At 41.3% G+C, this 22,958-nt stretch overlaps 1 protein-coding gene across 2 annotated transcripts in view; it reads left to right on the forward strand.

Moving 5' to 3' along the window:
- The first annotated feature begins 945 nt into the window (after positions 1-945).
- Positions 946-22,958, forward strand: part of LOC101078197 (RNA-binding Raly-like protein) — a 33,402-nt gene continuing 11,389 nt past the window's right edge. The window contains exons 1-2 of one of the 2 annotated variants that reach the window (XM_029831101.1): positions 946-1,141; positions 12,285-12,559. In XM_029831101.1, the coding sequence (XP_029686961.1) occupies positions 12,304-12,559 (256 nt within the window). In that variant the 5' untranslated portion in view covers positions 946-1,141; positions 12,285-12,303. Of the gene's footprint in view, positions 1,142-12,281; positions 12,560-22,958 lie in introns of both variants that reach the window. The other variant, XM_029831100.1, reaches the window with a different exon arrangement.

A 22,958-nucleotide genomic window follows, 5' to 3' on the forward strand; every position in this document is an offset into this window, starting at 1 on the left:
CAACAGAAACTTCGGTTCACTTAAGTGGTTTTTAATGAGAGTGCAGCACGAAGGTTGGAGCCATGGAGTTGATGACGTATGTTATCATTTATTGGACAATAACAGCCTTCAGCCATGATGATAATTAACAAAGGAGACTAAATTTATGCAAATGACATAATGAGCTACAAGGAGCAGCGGAATGAAAAATGCTGGTGGACTCGAGGACAAGAGATACGGGTTCAACTCGTTAAAGTGTCTGTTGCATTCCAGATAATTGCAGTTTGTTATGCAAATCAAATGGGGGCAAATTCTGAAGTTCTGAATGTCGTTTTTGTCTTTTGTCATTGCAGAAAAGTAAGAATCAGAATGAGGATGGTCGGATCAAACAAATGAATATTTTAGTTGTAAACTCTAATCATTGCAGCCACTCACAAAGGCCCGTCCCCATGTGGATAGGAAGATGGAAAAAATAGTGTGACAGCGGTTTTAGTTTCTCATCCTTCTAGCTGTGTTTTGTTATGTGAGACATTTAAGAATCAGTAAAGTTGTGTTATTAACTTGTGTTTTGTGCATTTGTGCATGCTTCCTCTCACTTTACCAAACCCAAACAGGACCAGAACATAACACTTTGTCTTCTAGAGTCACAGAAAAAAGATTTATTTCATGTGAAGGTTTGGCTAAGTAACCCAGACAAGCACTTTCTCTTGTCTGCCCCCCCCCCCCCCCCCCCTCCTTTTTATTTACAATTAAAAAAGTGTAAATCATCTACAGTGAAGGTTAGTGCCGATATAATAAGATGACCAGAAGGGTTGATTCGTACTCGTCCCCGTCGTCGTGCCAGCGGCGCGCACGGAGGTAACGGGACGTTGTTCTGTGAGTCTCGGAACAGGAAGACATGACCAGCCGAGCTCTATTCCAGCCACGGATGCTCCGATGTGTCGCTGCCTGGGGAATAAATGGGAAAATAAATAAATAAAAAAAATCTCGGACCGATTCAAAAAACTCCAATCGGAGTCACGTGACTCGCTCACCGGCGGCGTTACGGAGCGCAAAGAGGGACGCAGAGCCGCGGTGCACACACGCCTGCACACCAAAAGCAGTCCACCTCCACCACCATACGCCCTATTTCTTTTTAATTGAAACCTTTTACTCCCGCTCGGTGAGTACATTTTCCAATGCCATTTTCTTTCAGCAAATTTTATCCTCTTTTTAAAAAAAAAAAAAAAATCCCTTCCGTTCTTGTCTCGATGGACACCATGTTTTCTGGTTTTCTGCATGCCGTGATTTCAAATCTTGGATACTGAGTGTTGTTGTTCCGGAGACATCCACTGAGAAATATCTCTACGTGTTTTCGGACGCTCTGAATATATATATTTTTCCCCTTCGCAGTTCTCTCTCTTGCCTCTTTTCGTCCCGGTCCAGTTCGGGCTCAATAATACGCACCTTTTGGTTGTTATACACCATCTTCCTCTTTGCCGTGGCTTATTTTGACGTGCTTTCTGTTTTGGGGTCTTTTCTCTGATCGTGCAGTGTTTCTCTGGTCCTCGGGGATTGGACTTCTCCCAAATAACTGTTTTGATTTTGATCTTTATGATTGTGATTTTCTCACGTGCGAGGCATTTAACTTTGGCGGAGTTTGCTTTGGCATTTTCTTGGCACTGCTGAAAAAGTCTTTAACAGCAGTTAGGAACTTTTTACCTTTGATTTGTCTCTGATTCGTGTTGACATGTTGAATACTAAAATAGGAACAGAAGCGCACATCAAATAGCATTTTTCAGATCTCTTAGTGGAAGCAAGAGTGATGGAAATTATTGATTTTTCTCCCTCTGGGTTTTTTTTTTTTCAAAGTTGCCAGCCATTTCTAAAAATTAAACAAGCCTAATGAATGCAAATCACTGCTGTGCAAAATGAAAGAGGAACAACAACAGATTCCTGCCAATTGAACCAGACACAGCTGTGCTCCTCCACCCTGTTTCACTTGCTGCACACACACGCTTGTGCACATAGACCGCGTTGCATTTGTTGTTGAGAACTGGGAGATGGAAGCAGACGCAACACGCAGAGAAGGCTTGAACTGTCTCAGCGAAGGAGCAAAGGGAGAGAATCCAGTGGGTCCTTTAGGCCCTGGTAAATCTTTTTGCAGCTCATTATGCTAATGATGCTAATAGTTTAACCTTGACATACAGCCACTGCCAGGCCTCAAATGTTGCAACATGCTCCAAAACGATGGGACAAAAAGTGTCATTACCCTCTTTTAAATTGACTGCTGCTTTAAATCCTTCACCCAAAGTTTGTTTTTCTGCTCTTTAGAAGCGGAACAAAAAAAGAGCTCTTTTCAATCATGCTGGGAAGATAGAGGTGAGCGGAAGTGACAGCTATTCCAGCCATCAGACTTTGCAGGTCAGAGAACAGGTGGAGGAAGTCGAGCATGAAATGTGCTGCTACGCAAACAATACTTATCTTTCACCCAGGATGAAGTGGGGGGCTAGTCGTGGAATAGCCAGAATACATATGAAGGCATGCACTGAATTCCTATGAGTTCACAGGAGTAAGGAATAAAATTTAGCTGGACAGTAATCTGTCTCCGACCAGGCCTGTATTCACGTTTGTGCACCCATAGGCTGGGATGATTACCCACCCTTAGCAGGTACACCACGTGGGCCCTCTCAAACACCACACGCCACGGAGTCCATCATCCTCAAGATATGGATGAGAAATGTTTTGGAACTGCACTGACTTTCCAGCTATAGGTCAAAGAACAGATTAGAGGAGGCTGTTTTTCTCCATCTTTCTTTTATAACCCTGCGTGTGAAAGATAACCAGAGAGGGAAAACAAATGTGTGAGTCAGTCTAACAAGAACGATGAACGTGTACTGCACCAGAAGTGTTTGTGTGTGTGTGTGTGTGTGTGTGTGTGTGGGGGGGGGGGGGGGGGTTCTTCCAAAGTCAAAATAATGACCCAAAACTCACACGCATGTGGGATATGGACTTCAGAGAGAGGAATTCTGTATTGCATTATACATTTTCCAATACCCACTGCTCCCCATTAGATCTTCCAATTCTAAGATGTGTACACTGTACATATTCAGCACATTTCTCAGCTATAAGGGCATTTTGAATGGACAGCAGCCACATTGTGTGCGTGCACCTGATGCTCAGTCTTGCTGCAAGGCGTGCCATTCGCCCGGCGGCGTCATTATCTCAGCACCAGGGCCAGCTCTTTTCATTTCGCATTCAAAGAGATAGCGGTTGATTTCAGAACCACGGACAGCTGCCTGGTCTTTATTACTGTGGCAGCTGGGGCAAGATCATTGTGGCCTGCAAGTCTGGAGTCTCTCCTCACTAACCCCTGCCCCCCCTCCGCACTCCCCGACTTACTCTGAGCTATTTAAAGCAAGCACGCAAGAGCTTGCACTTGTGGCAAATTTCTAAAACGCTAACTCTAGTGCAGGACCACTTCCATCTCAACCTTTTTGAACCAAAATTTAGAACTGTTCAATTGGGTAGCTACTACAGAAGTATCATGGCTGTATTATTTTGGCAGCCGTACAATTTATTCATGATCCATTCGGCCCAAAATTGGTTCAGATTTTTTTTAACTCAATGAAACAAATCCTACGACGATAGGGCTGCATACCAATTTTGTGTTTTTTTCTGTTTTTTGTTAAAAAAAAAAAGAAAGCTACTGAATTCAAATGTGTCTCTGTTTATATTGTGTTTTTATTGAGTAGTTGAGCTTTTTGTCTCTCTTAGTGAAAGAACACCCATTATGATTTGGAGGAATATTCTCCAATAGTAACAATTTGTAAATGTCAAAACCATTGCTGGGCTAATAAATACTTACAATGGAAGCAGCTCAGCCAATTAAAAACATCAGAAGGAGTCACTGAGACCAATCTAAATGCAAAAATACAGTTCAGTAATACTGTTGCAGTGCGACACATGCTTCCTCATAATTGTGACTCAGTGCCATTGACGTTAAATAAAGGACAATGTGTCACTCCATGGCAAAAACAAAAAGGAGCCAAATTTCAAGTTAGCACAGTCGAAAAAGGAGATGCGGAATTGATTTCACATGGTTAAGTGAAGTTTATGTGGTGCACAAAGTTAAGGTTATGACCTCCAGGAACTGATTAAAACTAAACAGATTAAAAAAGAAAACAGCATTAATCATTCAACTTGTTGGTTTAGAACATCAGACCAAGTTAAAGGAGGCCTCTCTCAATTAATTTCATGTGGTTTGTTTTGTGTTTGCATGTTGAAATTAATAAATGACTGTAAAACAAAATAAGGCACATAGCTGTTGGTGCTCCCTACAGCATCACTTTATGACTTGTGCATCTTTTTTATAGCCTAACACCCCTCCCCGTGAAAACAGTCCCCATGTTTGATCTGTTGTTGCACTGTTGCGTTTTAATAACTTATTCACAAGTTTCTTTTTCATCTAATCTTTCCTTATTTTCTGTTTATGTACAGTTAAATTAACATTATGACATGTTAAATTGCTAAATTGAAGACATCATCGGCTGGTAATGTTTGTGTTTGAACCCATTAATGTTCCTGGAATTAAAGCTTCCTCGGTCATTTTGCTTTCAGCATTCATTTTGTAACACACATGTCTGTGCGCGTGTGAGCATGTACTGGTGCTTACATTTAATTAAATGAATCCAGCGTTGTCTGTGAATAACCCTACGTGTGTTCAAATCCCTACCCATTCTGACCTCCGACCTCCCCCCACCTCAGTGATTGTTGCCTCAGTCTGCAGCCTCCTGCTGCTAAAAAGCAAAAATCTGCTAATTACAGACAATTCCAGTGACCCAGTTACTTTAGCCTAGTGGAGCGGATGCTATATTTGGCAGTTGCACTAGAGAAGAATTAAGGAAACGGAGAAATACCCATGCCAACAGATATGGGAACGCATGGCAGACGCTCACTTGCCCTGAAGCAAAGCTGTTGGCTCTATTGCTCGACTGCAGGTGGACTCATTTTCTCCCCCCTCCTTTATATCCACATGTTGATGTAGGAGAAATCCTTTAGGTTTGTTAGCGTGGATTCACTTAAACTTAGAGTACCGGTAACCAGAGAAAGCTGCATAATGATACTAACTAAATATAGCACAAGATAAATGCAAAATAAACTGTGACTGTGCTGAATTAAAGTGACATTTTATGAAATTCTGTGACTGACATTAATGCACTTTGATTCATTAATGCATTTCAAGTACTAACTGCAACTGCAAGTATTGAGAAAGTGCAGTTAAAAGGGTCACTGACTGCTGAGTCAGTACGTCTTTTTCAGTGTGCTAATGATGATGTCGTGCCTTCAGCCATGTCAGAGCTACACATTCTCACCCTCAGACATCAAATCAAGAATCTTGGTCAGGTTTTGCATTCGTCATGCAACGCTGCAGCTGAAGCCCCTTTAGAATTCTTATCAATGTAGATGCTATTCATATTGCTAACGTCTGCTTCTTTAGGTCTGGATGAGCCAGTCCTCACAAAATGTTGATGAAATTACCGCGAACAAGAGAGAAACTGTAACCTTTGTAAAGTGAAGTTACAGGAGAATCGATAACATTAGCCTGAGAGTCTCGCCATGTCTCCCTATTAACAAGGTGAGCATGAGAGTGTACTTTTTGGAGGTCTGTGTAGAAGCAGGAAATACTGTTTAAGTTACAACAGAATACCATTGGTAAAGACCATTTAATGATGGCAGAGGGGAAGGGGTTCAATTATCGTATCAGCTGCTTAAATTTCTTTTTGTTCTTTTCTTCACTGCTTTACCCTGGAACCTATCCCAGCTGCCTACAGGTGAAGGCAGAGACATCCCTAGATGAGTGGTGTTTTGGGGGTTCAGTAGCTTGCTCAATGGTAATTATATCCAATTAGCATCCAATTTACAGTCTGACGTGGGTCAGATCCTTCTGCTTCAGAAGAATGGTGCCCTCAGAGACTGGTCACAAAATCTGTAATAAGAGGTGGTAGCTCAGTCTGCAGGGGGACTGGAAGGAGAAGCGGAGGGTTCTCAGCTCAAGCCCTGGTACAGACAAAAAGTGAGTTACCAGGACACCTTCAGAACACTGCCGAGGTACCCTTCAGCAAAGCAGCAAGATGCTTAAATAGGATCCTGGATGACCTGCAAACTCATTCAAGATTGTACCTTGCCTTTGCCTTTATGCAACTGGGATAGGCTCCAGTATGTATCCCTCCAGATGACCTGAAATGGATACACGCTGGATAGAATGGCCTTATTTAATTGCGACACTCGAGAAATTTGGATTCAGAGACACGGTCAAAGACACTTCCAGTCTAAGGAATGAGAAAGATCCATTCCTTTAAACCAGTGTCTGTCAGGGGGACCCATTGTCCACTCTGCTGTTTAATATAGCACCAGGACCCCAGCACATTAGAGCAAATCCATACATTTAAGGTATACAGTCAGACTTCACAGAGGGTTAGGGTTAGCTAACCCTAACCCTGACTCTGTATGTAGACAACCTCCTTGTCTGTTTAGCTGAGCCGGTGGCCTCCATTCCCCATCCTAGAATACAAAAATTCCTCCGGGAGCATCTCTGGCTTTACCATTAATAGAGGAAGAGTTCATTCCTTTAACACTGATGACTTCTTGACAGAATTGCCTTTTATAGAGAGAATGAAAAAACTTATAAAAGTATTATGTTTTAGAGGCTGCTGCCCCATCTAGGAACTGTGAGGTAAATGCAATTAAAATAGTGAGCCTACCTAGGAATCTTTTGCTTGACTCCATCGTTTTTGCCATTTGTGTGGGGTTACAAATCACACAGGATATCCAAGGGTCACCTTCAAAAACCTTCAAAAACCAAAAAGGGCTCTTTCCTCCTGGAAGTGTCAAAGCTGAAGAGAGCCCTTTGTTGCTACAGCTGGAAGCTAATGCCCTCCTGCCTTTTTGTTTTCTGACTCTACCCCAGTCACTAAATTCACAGAAACTTCACTATGAAGAATTCCTTGAAAATCCTAAATCGGATAATGATGGCCTGCCGGGTTAGTCTCCATACATGCGGCCATAAGCTAAAATCATTCATTTTTGCATTTCAGCTTCCTTTGATGCTATTAGGAAAGATTGAGCCAAAGATTTGAGCTCCAAAACTTCGGCAGAGCCTTGGGAGCAGGCATTCCCAAGCAAAATCGTATTTTCTCATCCGTGTCCCCTGTGTGTGCTGTCATATTGCTGAGGGTTCAATAAAGCATCTTTTCTGGTTCTTTTTCCTAAATTGCACAATTTTTGGTCAGCTATATTTGAGCAGCTGCCAGAGCCATTCAGCCTATCCGTGACCCGGCCATCCTTGGATGCTCTGCCGAGACTTCCGGCCTTCCGCATGACCCGCAGGCCCCTCTGCACCTCAGGATGCTGGTGGCTAGGACATCTATTCCTTAAACCTGAAAGTCTACCTCTCCACCCACTTATGCTCACTAGTTCAGTTCCTCAAATGGAAAGACCGCGCCTACACACACCAAATGTTCAACAGAATCCGGGGACCCTTCATGTCACATTGACAGATGTGATGCCTGACTCAACTTTTTACACGGGCTTGTTTCACTTTAACTACTGCAACTATGCTTTTTCCTAAGTTTATTTGGGTAATTTACAACTGTCTGGCAGCCTCCTTTATGCCCCCTTTCCTTTTGATCTATTTTCTTTTATGTTTGACTTTCTTGTGGCATGTTTTATAAAGTTTAAAACTCTCAAGTATTTAAAAGAATGTTACCATAGATTGTGCATATTTTAGCCTAGAACATAGTTTCTAAAGTCCTTACAGTTAAGTTATCGTACATTAAGGGATCTTTTTAAAAGGATGGATCGTACGAAATGCTTTTCAGTGCTGATGCCAGCTGTGAATTATTAATCCATTTTTTCTACCTTTGGCACATTTTTTGCGTCAAAAAGCACTGGCCGATGGTTTATTGCGGGTGAAGCTATGACTCTGCAGCTACCATTCGTTACACACGTTAAACTCGCTTTAGTAATGATGATCTTAAGTGATCTTATGTAGCACAGCAAATGTTTTAATATTACATGCATCACTTTAATAATACATCACGCCAACACTATCTCTGCATCACTTGTTTAATCCCAGCAGCTCTACGTGCTGACCTGAGAGCCCGGGCACAGGACTTGTGCTCTAAATCATGCACAAATAGAGAGATTATCAGCTTTGTCATGATTATATGATGCAGGATAAAATGATATGGCTCCATCGTATCACACCATATAGGTCACACTGTGCTTTTTATCCCCCTGTTGTCATTGCCGGTTTCAACGGTATAAGGAAGCTCTAATCAGATTATGGCACAACTCATTTCAGTCGGTCCGGCCTCAGATGCTGCGCTTCAGAGAAAATTCCATAAATTCACATACGGGTGAGGGGAGAGAAAGAGCTGTATTTTCTGTAGTTATTCCCGTGGGTTCTCCCGATGAAGCCTCACCCTGTGACTGAAAAGGTCGCTTCATTAAAAGCAAAACTGTATGAATGTAAAAAGAAAAAAAAAAATCCTGATCATAAAAGGAAAAAAGTCTGAGTAATAATTTATAAACTCTACATACCTACCGCAGGAAAAGGCCTTGCATTTTCCATCTTTGATATTCGGGTCTGAGGCCCAGTGCTAAGCTGCTTGAAGATGATTGGCATTGCAAATATCTCCTCTCGCTTTTCTTTTTTGAAGTCTTCTCCCCCTCCATCTCTGCTCCTCTATCTCGCGCCTTTTGTTGCTATGTTCCACTCCCCATTCTTCAATTCAGAGTGAAGACAGGTATTATGCAGGAGGTAATGGGCTGTGGGAGCGAAAGGGAAGAAATAAGAATGTTGCTTGACAGTCATCCTTTCTTGTTAAAATCCAGAGCAAAACAATTTCAGAGAAACTGCAGGTACGCCATTGCAGGCAGGCTCTGGAGCTGCGATGCAAGTGGCTGAAAATATGTGGGCAGTTCTCAATCTTTCCTGCACCGTTAAACATTATTTTGTGTACGAATCCTCCAGGAGGGATTCCACCGGGCTTTGCTGGGCTGGGAACAGACGCAGGCCTGTCGACGACCTCTATTCATTATGTTCTTAACTGCTAATTGAGGTCTTTAAATGATTCAGCAGTAGCTGCTTCTGTTGGCACATTAGCCAGGGAATTTATGGCAGGAAAAATTACCAAGGGTGAGAAATTGCTCCAAATATAAAATCTATATAGTATATATATAGATATATGCTGATGACTGTGCTGTATTACTATACAACAACCTCAAAATGCTCTCTCTCTCAAAATGCTCTAATGATGGCTAGATTGACATTAGTTTGAGTTAAGCTCCCTGATTAAACCTCATTTAGCTACAATGTAGATTCATCCTCCAAAGCCCATTTCATTTTAATTTAATTTTCTTTGATTAAGCATATTGTTTTGTCTTTTGCATTAGTGTGATTTCTCTCCATGGATCCGAAGCTCTCAACTGGAAGAAAAATGGCCGCAATCATATCGACTACAATCATCATTCCCGTAAAACCCCACAGTGAGGTTGCCATTTTCGGCAGTTTTATATAATGCACGGTGGCCTTTAGATAAAGCCTCACATTATATGAGGATTTGTTGTCATAAAACAACAGCGAGGCAGAAAGAAACTTGTCCGCACTGCAGTTGTTCATAAATTCAGACCATAAAACTGTAATTAGATTTCGAACTACATTTATTTCTGTGTAACTTGTCTGACCATGATTCAAATACACAAGGCAAATAAATGAAAAAAGCCCTATATTCATAATTTTTTTTCCAAAACATGCACTTTATTTCCTTGTAGACATTAAAATATTAGATTGCGCTTGGTGACATCCGTATCCTCAGGCTGATAAGATGCATTAAAGTTGCCTGGTACGCATTAAGAAGTCTAGAGTTTAATCTCCTTGGCAGTTGATGTTAGATTTTAGTTGTACACTGTGACGCTGACGTAAGATAAGATGCCTCCACGCAATGCTGAGGTTGCAGCAAGTGAGTAAAAAGACCTGAATTTATTCTTCAGATCAGATGAGTGTTTGTCATGTTAGATGAAGGGTTTTGTTTTAGACAGACAGCGAGGATCAGGGCGAGAGAGAGAGAGAGAGAACGTGCATGGATGATCACTTCCACCAGTTCCTCACATTCTGATCTCAACGGTATTCAGACTCTGATGCCCCTGACAGTCCGTGTGAAAGGAGCAAAAAGGATCCGTGAAAGACTTAGTGCCACATGGGAGGATGCTGTAAGAAACACATCACTGCCAGGAAGTCACTTTTTCTACCGTGTAAAAGACTTTCCAGAAACAAATAAAACATTATGTATGGATAAACTTGACAATTTGAAATAAATTCATAATTGAATGGTGCTTTTTGATGTTATTTCTGGTGAATTATCTGCTAAAATGTGTCTCTTGGCACCAGTCTTGCCTCTCTTTTATGTGTGTGTGTGTGTGTGTGTGTGTGTGTGTGTGCGTGTGTGTGTGTGTGTTTTCTGGCCACCAGCATTTGCCAGCAGTTATACCACATGTTTTCTATAAAAGTCTTTGAGGAGCTCCGAGATTCATGAATTTTACATTGGATTCATCTTTGAAGATTTTTTTTTTTTTTTTAAGTTTTGAACCATGGAGAAAGAATATAAAATGCTTTTGTTGCGGCCATTTTTCATTTACAAAACTGTTGTGAATTTGGGCAACAGAAAGTGACTCTAAAGTGATCTTGTATTGTATTTTTCAACCAAACGTAACTTTCTTAGCTAACTTTCACAGGTAATTTAGGCTCAATCTAAAATTGTCAAAAAACCAACAAAAACACTTCCTCGCTGTTGCAGTTAACCAGGTTTGTTTAATCGGCGATAAAACATATGTATAGCTATTTAAAGTTACACATTTCAGCATTCTTTCAGATACCAAATCTATTGTTTTTTCAAAAAAATGAGCCAGTGAGGCAGATTTGCTGGCGTCTTCGGAGGTTTTTCTTCATGTTGTTGTAAAAGTGTTTGATACAAATGCAGAGTTGGGTTAATTCACCAGCGCGGTGAGGCTGTTGACAGGTAGAGAAGCAGAGTGAATGGAATTTCCATCTGATTGCCTTGACTAGTGCAATTTGCAATCCCCTGCTTTGAAGATAATTAGGTTAATCAACAGCAAAATCGTGATACCAAGATGTCAATTTTTGCTACGTTCTGTGTGGTGAAAATACAGAAGCCTGTGTGGAAAAGAAAAGCCTCTGATTTAGAGTGGATTATGTGCAGGTAGAAGCAAACCCAGTAGAACCGCTAAGATGGGGGGAAATGCGATGGAGAAAGGCCCAAGAGGACTGAAGTGCACCTTTGCTTTTCTCCACAATATCGTTTCTATTCACGCCGAAGCAGTGAAACCTACAAACGTTTACAAGTGGAAACTCAAAACCACATTTAATTTAAATGTGTGTGTGCGCAATGGGAAATGGGCAAATTATAGAAAATGTTATCCAGCACTTAATAATTTAATTTTCTTTTTGTGAATAAGTAACAATACAAAAGAAAACAAAGCACCCTGAATTGAAGTATTACAGTAAACACATGGAATCTGGATGTTTTGGTGGAGCTTTGATTCATGAGCACGTGGGGAGGTTTCACACTCATATAAAGACGTTGCGTAAGAAGAGTCAAAAGAGGTGAAACAGCGAGTGAAGACTTTCAGGTGAATTGATGTGGGGGTTTGGATTTTTTTCCCCTTCCTCTCACCCTTTTGTTTCTCTCACCTGCTGCACCAGCAGTCTGTCCTGACAGTCTGCAGCATAAAGAACAAAAAGTGGAGACAAAAGAGCAACATTTGCAGCGGCAGCAGAAGAAGAATAACTTAGTAAACAAAAAAATTATATATATATATTTCTCTCCAAATTCGGCTCCGGCCACTGCAGGAGAAAAACAACTCACCAACCGGAAAATGTGCTCCTTTCTGTTTCCGCTGCGGATTGTGAAGCGGGTTTGTGGTGCTCAGACAAAAACGATCATATTAAATCAAATTGGTTTTCGTAATTCCAGCTTTGAGAAGCACAGGAGAAACCCTCTTCGGGCCATGATAAACGCCCCGGCCTTTCAGAGTGCATTTTAGATTTTAAAGAATAATATTTATTCACTTTTTCATTTCTCCTCTGGGATTTCTAATGGAGCTTTTAAAAATGTGTACCTCTCTCCCTCTGCTATCGCTAATAAAGGCTTTCAGCTGTGCCCAGTGTTTACCTCCCACTGGCGCTTTGTTCGGTTAAACCCTTCCCGTCTGTTTGAGCCGTGTGCGACTGTGTCTCCCAGCAGGTGCCGCTGCAGGACGAGGATGACTGGGAAGACCCAGACCAGCAACGTGACCAACAAGAATGACCCTCGCTCCCTCAACTCCCGCGTCTTCATCGGCAACCTCAACACGGCCGTGGTCACCAAGGCCGACATCGAGGCCATCTTCGCCAAATACGGCAAGATCGTGGGCTGCTCGGTGCACAAAGGTTACGCCTTCGTGCAGTACGCTAGCGAGAGGAACGCCAGGGCAGCCGTGGTGGGGGAGAACACCAGGCTCATCGCGGGACAGTCACTAGGTAGTGCGATTGTATTGTACTGCAACCTCTCCCGACACCATCATGACACGTTATGGAGGGATTTGGTGCACAGCGGTTACACTTTCACCTAAAGTAATTCAGATATGGAGGCTATTTTGATAAAATCCCTTCATGTTTAGATGTTTGCCTGGTGGTTTCAGGCAGCGTCTGTCCTACAGTGGTGAACAGAAGTTCTGGCGAGTGAGAATTATTTGGTGATATTCTATACTGATGTCGGGAGCATGAAGCCTGACCGCGTTTCCCTGTTTGGTTTGCAACGGCTGGTATCTGTTATTAGACCGTGTAATTCAAAAGCACAATAATCCTTTTTTAAAGACTGCTGTTTTTTTTTTTGAACAGCTAGCATCATCCAACGCATGATGGCAAGTTAAAAATCAGCGCATCAGTCCATGACTGCGTTTTTTCGGCAAATAAGCACCCATCATATCATAACAGTTTGCAGTGGCGTTTAGAGCAAATCTAAAGTGTAAAGAAACAACAGAGGAGTCATAATGGATGGACACCAACAATATGGTTAATGAAAGCTGTCGGTTGATACGCCTGCAGCTGCCAGGATCAGTGTGTGGCGATCGAGAATGGACAGACGGTCGGACATATGGGCAGACAGAGAGGCAGACAGACAAGGAACCAATTGATGCACGATCCTCTGGTGCATTCAGTGGCTCCCTGTAAATCTTACCTATATTACTTATTGATTGGTATAAATTCAGCTGCGTGGAAACTAAAAGTCATAAATCTTGTGAAGTGCTGCTGGGGTCATGTCTCTGATCCCTGTTTTTGTGTTTCCGTGCTTTTGTCATTGCAATTATGTGGATATATTGTATTAATACAAAGCCGCGTTGCCATAAGTAACTGGATGGAGTGACCTTGGGTGCCATTTTACAAGATTTCTATTACCTCGTAATCAAAAATGACTGACTGTTGCCATCGACGATAGCAGACAGAAAATCGGAGGTGGATATTCCTTCGTACAAACAGCCAAATGAGCTAAATCACATCCAAATAACAGAGACCAAGAGGAAAATAATGGCCCAAGTTGTTATAAACATCATTACAGAAGTGGGTACGGATGCCTGTGCGAGGCTGCTGCTCACAGTTTGATTATTGGTTATCAGAGATGAGGAGCATAACAGATTTCAAGATGAGATCATAGAGAAAAACCTTCTCTGTTGGCCAGATGTATCTTTCAAGATGGAAAATAATGAGACGTATTTCTTTCCCAGCAGGGGGCTTCTGCTGTGAGTCCGTTTGTTGCTTTGTGGTAGCAACCTACAGTATTTGTTTTTATCATTGAAATAATCCAGCAGCAGGATGAGCCGGAGCGTCTCTCCGTGGCTTTTTCTTTTTATTTGCTTCCTTATAACTAATTCAGTGGGCTGTTCCATTTTTCCCGAGTGTCACGGGGTTGAGCCTCTAATCAAGGAACCCACCGGCTCTTCATTCACATTCATGTCGAAACAGCAGACAGAAGTATCCAGGCTGCTGTTGACATAAATCTAGGTCTGCTGTCTGCACGGCTGCATCCATTCAAAGAGCCTCCGCTCATTGTCATGCACACTGACATCGTCAGTTACATTAGGCGACAACATCCACGCTGATATCTCAAGTAAGAGCGTGACTCCCGAAGGACGACAGAACTCAAATCGCATTCCATTTTTTTCCTTTTTTCAAAAGGTTTTTCACAGTTGGTCTTGAGCGCACAGTAAAAGGGACAGACTAATAGCAATCCCAGCAGATTAAATGCATCTCGTCTGAGGCCAAGTGCTGGATAAAGATAGACACTGAAGAAATATGCATCGGCTGTATGGAATTAGCAAAGGTTCTTCATCCGGCAAACATTCTTCATGACGGGCAGAGGGACGTATGGGTGGAAGAGCCGACTTGGTGAATGACTGAAACAGGCATCAGCTGTCAGCTCAACCCGCTGTTTCACAGCGGCCGGTCACTAATGGAAAAATGTGTCGAGTCTGGTCGGCCGCGCTTCAAAACACTCAGATTATCTAGTGAAGATAGCAGACATGTTGAATAACGGGAGATAGGCACACCTGGCTGACATGGATCTGTATCGGGGGGTGGGGGCTCCTCCTGGTGGGTGTGAGGTTATACATGGAACTGGAGGTGTGCTGCAGGCTGAGTCGCCAAACAATCTGACATGTTGCTGTGTAATCGGTGCAGGAACACTCGCACAGGCCTGCCTATACGCTGCTATTACGGCATGTCCTTCTGGTCTGGCTTATTCGGGTGAAACTACCTTCATGCGGCAGGTTCAGTGAACACTGAGCAATTAGAAGTGGAGATGAACTGGAGACATGTTGGTGTGGAAGGAGCTGATAAGCCCGTCAGGAGGGGAAAGCAAAAGGTTCATCCAGTAGAAGACATTTGGATTTCCTCCCTCATATCTGCTAATGGCTTTTTAAAGAAAATCTATATTTAGTATTTATATGCGTGATTGATCATCTGCTTTTTGTTCCTTTTTGTGTGTGTTTTTAAATGTTTTTATGGTATTTAATGGCTAAAAATGTGTTTGTTAATTACACATTGACAGCTATATTCCTGGGTAAATAGTTGTGGTTTATTTTGTTGTTACCTTAATATTTTAGTGTGATATCAGAGTTATACAAAAGGGACCTCCAGCGATGACTTATTGTGTTATGGAAACCACTTTTTCTGTATCCGCTGCAAACTTAATCCTCTCTTCTTATCTTTAAAACAGGAATTTTATGTTTGATTAGACTCTGGAAATCTGTTGCCAGAGGTGGGGAGGATTCTACACAGACTCGAAGTGAAGTTTTTCTCTCCTATCAAATTTAACACAATAGAGACGTGAGTCGGAAAAGACCCGTTACAGGAGGATCAGAGTCGAACCAAGGATGTCATTTTAAAAAAAACCTAATCTTTAACTGATTCTTGAGAAAAACAGGGATTAGAAATCCAAACTTTATGACTCTTTGCAACTGCACAATTGTTCTGGTCTTAGGTTTGGAAATGATCATTTAATGTAATTCTTCAGAGCAGAATTCTCTCCTTTCCTTTTGGGCTTGAGGCAGCTCGTTGTAGTCCTACAGCGCCCCACAGTGGCCAAAAACATACTGCAACTATATATATGTGTGTGTGTGTGTCTGTGTGTGTGTGTGTGTGTGTGCATATATATATATATATATATATATATATATATATATATATATATATATATATGCACACACACACGGACACAGACATATCTCTGTATTTCTATCTTTGTGAGGCCTTTCATCGACGAGACACGTATCCATAACCCTTCCTTTACCCTAACATCCCAATTCTAACCTCAACCTTAAATCCATAAGTTTTAGCCCTCAGACGATCTCTCACAAATTAAAAAGACTTTTAACTTAAAATAAAAAGACTTCCTTGTAAAATAAACTAATATTAATGTGATGATCTTATTTGTTGAATTATTTATCCAAGGTTTCGTGTGTATGTGGGTGTTCTTTGCTTCATATTGATTAATTTTACAAGGATCTCTGTCCAGTGTCCAACAAAAACAAACAAACAAACAAACAAACAAAACTGTGCTCAGTCCTGATAGATTCACCTCATTCATATAGACGGACGCTAGATGGAGCTGAGAAACCAGCTCTATCCTTACTGGGACGCCTGGTTTTTTCCTTCATAACAGTCTCCGTATCATTCAGAGACCCGCCAGTCCAATCAGCTCTTAATTCCTCTCATCGCTCAGCCAAATTTTTCCGATTCATTAAAGCAGTTTGAAACCGCTGAAACAGCTTTGTGCAGACCTAGATGATCCCGATGGTTTGTTTTCACTGATAATTCTAGCCATCATTTTAATATTCGACACTTGACTCCAGAATATCTGGAGGAAGCGATGCAACTGCGCTGCCTCTCTGAAGCTTTTACTTTCCTCTCTATTCTTATTGGGAACAAAGGACCTGGGGGTTATTAAGATGTCAGGGTGTGTCTTTGTGTGTGAATGTGCGTGTGTGAGAGTGAGAAAGACAGCTGCAAGCCCCATGTTCGTGTAATTAGATATTACAATTACAAGCCGTCATCTAGAATTGGCCTGAAAACACAGCAGCAGCTGGGGAATCAGCAGGCGGCCTCCTCCCTGGGGCTTCTGCTGTTTCACCTGTTCCTGAAGGACTCAGCCCGTCCGCTACCGAATCATTCAAAGAGAAGAGATGAGTGGAAGGCTGAGTTTCTGTTTAAGGTCATAAAAGCCCCCATTCACTTGTTAAATTCCACTTCTGGATTATTTATGGATTTATCTCTCACTCCCTTTCAATGGGTGAAACTGTGGCTTTAACACTCGGGTGAAACTGTAGGTGTGTTTTTTTTGGTTTTAAAAGAGAGTCACACAGCAGAGAAATGTCTCCTGTTGTAGGCTTCATCTTTGTTTGTGTGAGGCTTATTCTGCTTATTTATACACGGCACATGGTGAGCTGACCAGTGCTGACAGGCTGCTTCCACCCAGCACATTCAAATGAATCCACGCTGACCTGCTTTCAGTCTTTGAGAGGCTTTTCACAACATGTGTGATTTCATACGATGGTTTACCATTTTTAATGCAGTCACCAAAACTATATAACTCAGTTAGTTAAATAGTTATTGAAACTTAACCAAACTGACTTTAAATGAAACATCTTTGATTTCATAGTGGACCTTGGTTGGGAATTAATGTTTCTTGTGCTTCTTTAGCTTTCGTGTCCTTCGAGCCTGTAAATTTCACCCTGGCAGTTATACTCGAATGCACAAACATCATTTGATTGACATTTGTAATGTATTTTATTTGTTTCCCCAAGGCTTCCAGATTAATTAGATTTATTGGAAAAATCTCTTCTGGTGATAGAAAGTAGAAGTGGCAAATTGCCAGTCACCCGATTCTTGCCTGGACCAATTAGAAAGCCATAGCAACCAAATACTTGAGAACATACGTCCTGAATTTGGAATGCTAGGCTACAGAGAGTTATTCACCAAGGAACTAATTAGTTTTACCAGCATATTAAATGGTAATAAATCCTTTTAATATCACTCCCAACAGTTTCTGAAATAATTTACCAGTGAAATATAGTAAAACTGTTGAATAAAGATGCCATAAATCTCAATATAATTAACTGACTGAAATTAAGTCAGGCCAGTTTTATTTCTATAGCCCAGGTTTAGAAGTTCAATGACCTCTGAGACCTTCAAAATCCAGAACCTGATGTACATTTTTTGGTGAGTGGAGACCTTGCATCCAATTCAGTATGAATAGCTATTTATTAAAATATACATCTCTGGGTATACATTTAAATATACAGTATGTTTAAAGATGTAAGACCGATCTACTGCATTTCTTTTGCTTTAAAGACATAAATGCTGCTGTGCTACATCATCAATTTACCCTCACTCTTCTTATAAATTGTGTAACAGGTTCAATGTTGTGAAAAAGCCGTCTTACACAGAAAAGAACAAGCTCAACAAGTCCTATACTGTGGCTATTACAAGTCCCAGTTTGTCATTACTTACACACCCCCTGGATAGCGCTTAACTTTAAAGCATAACTACAAGTCGCTGTACAAAATTATTGCCAAGTTTTAAAGTGTCTGTTGTTTACAGTGGTAGATTTGGCAGCTAAGGGGGATTTATTCCAACAAGTTGTGGATCTGAGATTTCAAAATGGGTCTGATCTATTGTTTTTCAGTCCATAATGTGCTATTTTTAAATTTTTAAAGAGTTAAAAATCCCTCCTTTGTAGTTGTAAATCTTAATATTTAAAGATTTGAATAACAAACATATATCCATATCAATTTAATTTTAGTTTAAACTCTTTTTAAATCTCTGTCTCTGATGCTTCACCTAGAATCCCCCCTCCATCACCTTTTAAAAAAAGATCTCCTCAGTTCTCTGTGGGGGAACGCGTCCAACAGTCAACCGGTCAGATGTAACTGCGCCCCCAAAAAGATCACATTGACACTGTTCTGTCATTTCCCATCTCCTAATCTACACAGAGTTGGAAGAAGGGGGTGATGCGGGGTGTTCTTTAGTGCAGCCTGCGCTCCAGCACTCGGAGCAGCTCGGAGTATTTGAGGGGAAAGTTCCCCCTGGAATAGTTTGACTATTGGTATGGTCTGAAACGGCTGGGCTGTGAGGCTGGAGCTGGAAGTGCACCAGCGCTCTGCCTACATTTGGCGAGAGAGAGGTTGGGGAAGTCGGCTGAGCCTCAGCAGTGTTGGCACCTGTGATTTCCCTCACGTGATGACCATGTACAAAGGCAGGCGCCGCAACCAGAGATGTGAGTACGTCTGCTGACGGCTTAAAGTTGCTGCATCTACTCTTGCGCCGCCTCGCTTCAGATGCCTTTTGTTTCAATCAGCGTTTCTTTTGAGTTTCTGTGTTAAGTGCGAAGTGCGTCTTTGCGGCGTCTTTGTGTTTGCGTGGTTGGAATCTCTGTCTGCATCACAGCCGTGAGCTTTTTACATTTTTAAGGCCAAAAAGTCATTTGACTTGAGAAATGGAGCTATTTATCCACCTTATTAGATAAATGTTTTCTAAATCAGGCCGCGTAATCTCACTTTCATGCTGCTTTGGGGCTTTTTACTGGAATTACTGGCGTTTTATTTCTCCTGATATCAGGCAGTAAAGTGCCTTCTAAAGGGCACAGCATTTATTTTGCTCTAATTGTCTGCACTATACGTAATGGAGGTGCACTGTGAATGGATGGAAGTGGTAATTACAAAAGTGCTTCATTGTTGAGGTGGGGCGAATATTTAAATTATATGCTTATGTCTCCATATTCATGCATATTTTATATGCCAGTATACGTTCACTTTGTTTTTATCAGTGTTTAGAGCGAAATGTTGTTAATTGATTAAACTGACACAACTGGCATGTTGTTCCCTCAAGATTTAATGTTGAGGTTTTTTTTCTACTGTTTGAAAATGTGAGTTATGCACATATTTATGAGTATGTGCTCTTGTCTGCAGCTGTAACCAGCTAAATTACCGTTTCCATTATATCACAACTTGGAAATAAGATGATTATGTTTTTTCACCACTATAAATGAAAACACTTAAGGTCAGCCAATAACAATATATATGTGTCAGAAAAAAACAGGAAATATTAATAAAGAAAAGTAGCTGAGTCCTTGGAAATAAGATGATTATTCATCAACAGGAGGGTGTCTTCATATGAGCCTGGTCCTGCCCAAGATTTCTTCTTGTTAAAGGAGAGTTCTTCCTTCTGACTGTTTCTTGTTTCAGGATCGCGGTCTGGGTGTCTGTAAAATGGCAGGAGACAATTGCGATTGTAACAGACGGGATACCAATAAAGTTCAATTGAATTGTTAATGCAGAAATCACGTAAGATGCAGCAGTTTACCATCTTTACTGGTGTCCTTTGGTTAGACAACAAGGTCATCATTAAAATGCCAACGGAGTACACATAAAGGCTGCTTGAACCCAACATTTAGCAATTCACATTCATCTGTTTAATGGACCACAGCTCAGTCCTTAATACTAGGAGAGACTCCGGTGAATGGGGACTGACTGCCAAATTTTTGTCCTGCCAAGTGACATTTTTCCCCAAGAAAGCAAAAGTGTAAAATAGGCGGAATTATCAGGAAGGTCAGGCTGTTAGTTGTTAATTCCTGAGTTATTAATTCCGTATCCGAGACTGAAACCTGCAGGTTCTTTTCCTGAGAGAAATTAGTCCTGCGGCAATGTCTAATGTGTCACAGTGTAGCACTCTGGCATTAGTAAGTGTTTATGCAAACAATTCCGAAATCCAACTTGTAAAACTAATGTAATTGATGTTCTACTCTCCAGTGGACGACTCAGATATTATTACAGTAAATATGCAAATGTCTTCAAAATATTCTGGGTAAAACAAAAACCCTAATTAACTTACAGTCAGAAATCTTTGCCTACAATATTTAGAAGAATGATGAATACGCTGAATTTCTCCATATCCCTCTGTAAACATGGTGCCGTTTTGTGTTGTGTAAATACACAATTAAAGCAGAAGTTTGCCATAGTCAACTATTGTGATGTTGAGGTTTTAAAATTCAATCATTACTACAATTAATATAGCATACACACACACACACACACACACACACACACACACACACACACACACACACACACACACACACACTATATCTAGGATTACAGTTTATGGATGCATCTTTTTTATGAGTAAATTCGGCATGTCAGAATGAAATGGATTCTAGGCATGCACAGACACACACACACGCACACACACACACACACACACACAACAACTCTGTAACCTGCTGTTCACCCTGCCCTGCTGGAGGAAAAAAAACACACTCTCAGGTGTAATGAAAAGCTGGAACTCTTTTGCGCTTGAGCTGAGATGGAAGATTATTGATGTCCCCACCTACCCCCACCCCGTGTCAGACTTGGAGTGTGAAAACGGGCTGTAGATTGAATCTGTGACAGCTGTCACGCAGGATATCTCTTAGTCGCGCTTTTGTATTCACACAGGTGTCTGGATGATCTCTTAATCAAATACTGTTCAGCTGCTCTCAGGATATGTATTGTGGCTGAGATGGAGTTTGATCTCTGCCAGGAGGGATCTTCTGCCTGCCAAAGATTATGTCCGAGCATTAAGTTGGAGAGGAAATGCGTTTCTAGGATTTTGCTAATTACTCCCATTGTTGTATTAGCTAGAGCACATTTATCAGTGACATTGTGTTTCTCTCAAACTCTCAAAGGCATTCTTACATATATAACTTCAGTCTGTGTTTCTCTAGACATCAAGTATAGTGACACTGTTTGTTGTGTGTTCGATGTGTGTATGGCATGCACACACCTCTTGAAACAAAGACCTCAAAGGCCCACATGTCAATGAAACACACACTTGGCGTGTGCATGTACATTAGCACGGCAACTCGCTCACAAGTAATTTTGCTTTATTAATATGAATGAAGCCAAACTGTGTCAGTGGCTCCTGAGGTGCTGATGAAAGTATTCTTGAGGGATCCAGTGTCCTGGATCAAAGTGTTACAGGAGGCTGTTTAGAGTGAAAACATTCAAATATGTGAATGTACACACTAAAAATACACACACACACACACACGCACACAAAATAAAATCAAGGCTATTAAGATCAAACATGGATTTATTTACAATTCCTCACATGCTCAGTTCTAGGATTAATATTCAGTCCAAAATCCCCTAACCCAGTGGTTCCCAAACTTTGTTCCCAAACTAGTTTTTTTCCAGTGCCCCACTTTTGGAGAGAAAATTATTCTAAACATGCTGAAAACCAGGGGAAAACTTCACTTTTACAGTTGAAAATTACAATTTTTAATTGCGATAATTCAAAGCACAACTATGTCCTTTAAATTATGACTGCATTATATTCGCTGCTTTCAACATATTTTCTTGAAAGTCTATTTGCCAAGTCCCTAAAATAAAACCATTTTTTCTGCTACAATGTTTAACATCTAGTCTTGAATTTTTGTGGTCTTCGGCAGCCGCTTCAAGGTTGCCTTGTGCAGATGTTTTGTGTTTAATTGGTAGTATTTGGTAGTAAACTTGTAGTAGGTAAACTTTGGTAGTAAACTTGTAGTAGTATTTGTAGTATTTGGTAGTAAATAGAATTGTTTGTGTATTGTTTAGATACACTCCTTCCCTCCTTGATGGTGTTTTTAAGGTGGTCGGATCACTGTGGAAACTGTTCACATTAGCTCAATGCCCCTATATCATATGGCTGTGGCCCCCACAGGGAGCGCGCCCCTCAGTTTGAAACCCACTGCCCTAACCAACAGGGTGAGCTATTGCATTTCAAATGTAATTTATGCTCCTCACCTTTACTCCTACCTGAACGCATCCAGGGGAACTGAAATAGTTTTACAGGCACTCACATTGTCTGCAAGGATTTCAATGTGTGCAGATTGTCAGTGTGCTGGTGTACATTTTCAATAAAGTGTATGTTTCCAGTGTGTACATGCGTGTGCACATTTTAGTGTTTCCGCCCTTCACGGCCTCCCATAAAGTGTTGAATGCGTGCACTTCTGTGCCAAGGGAGACATTCAGCTAAAATGCCACCAACCACGGCTTTCATCCTGTACACAGATGAGTGTAAAAACATTCTTTCCACCTCAGACTGTCTGTGAAACTAGACCAGGCATGAATAAAAAAATGTGGCTGAATACAAACTGCTGAAAATGTTGGCCTACATGTTTGAAGCTGTGCATTTGTATTAATCATTCAAAACCCAGGAAGCAGAACTGACAATTATGACCCTCTTTCATCCTCAGATAGCTCGATGTTGACCCTTCCTGGTGAAAACATTACATCTCGCTTACGTCTGCGTATGTGAGATACGCGCTGTAGCCCTCTAAAAGTCCTGTTTTTGTTCCACCTACGAC

The sequence above is a fragment of the Takifugu rubripes genome, chromosome 22 (assembly GCF_901000725.2).
Source record: "Takifugu rubripes chromosome 22, fTakRub1.2, whole genome shotgun sequence".
NCBI classification, from domain to species: Eukaryota; Metazoa; Chordata; class Actinopteri; order Tetraodontiformes; family Tetraodontidae; genus Takifugu; species Takifugu rubripes.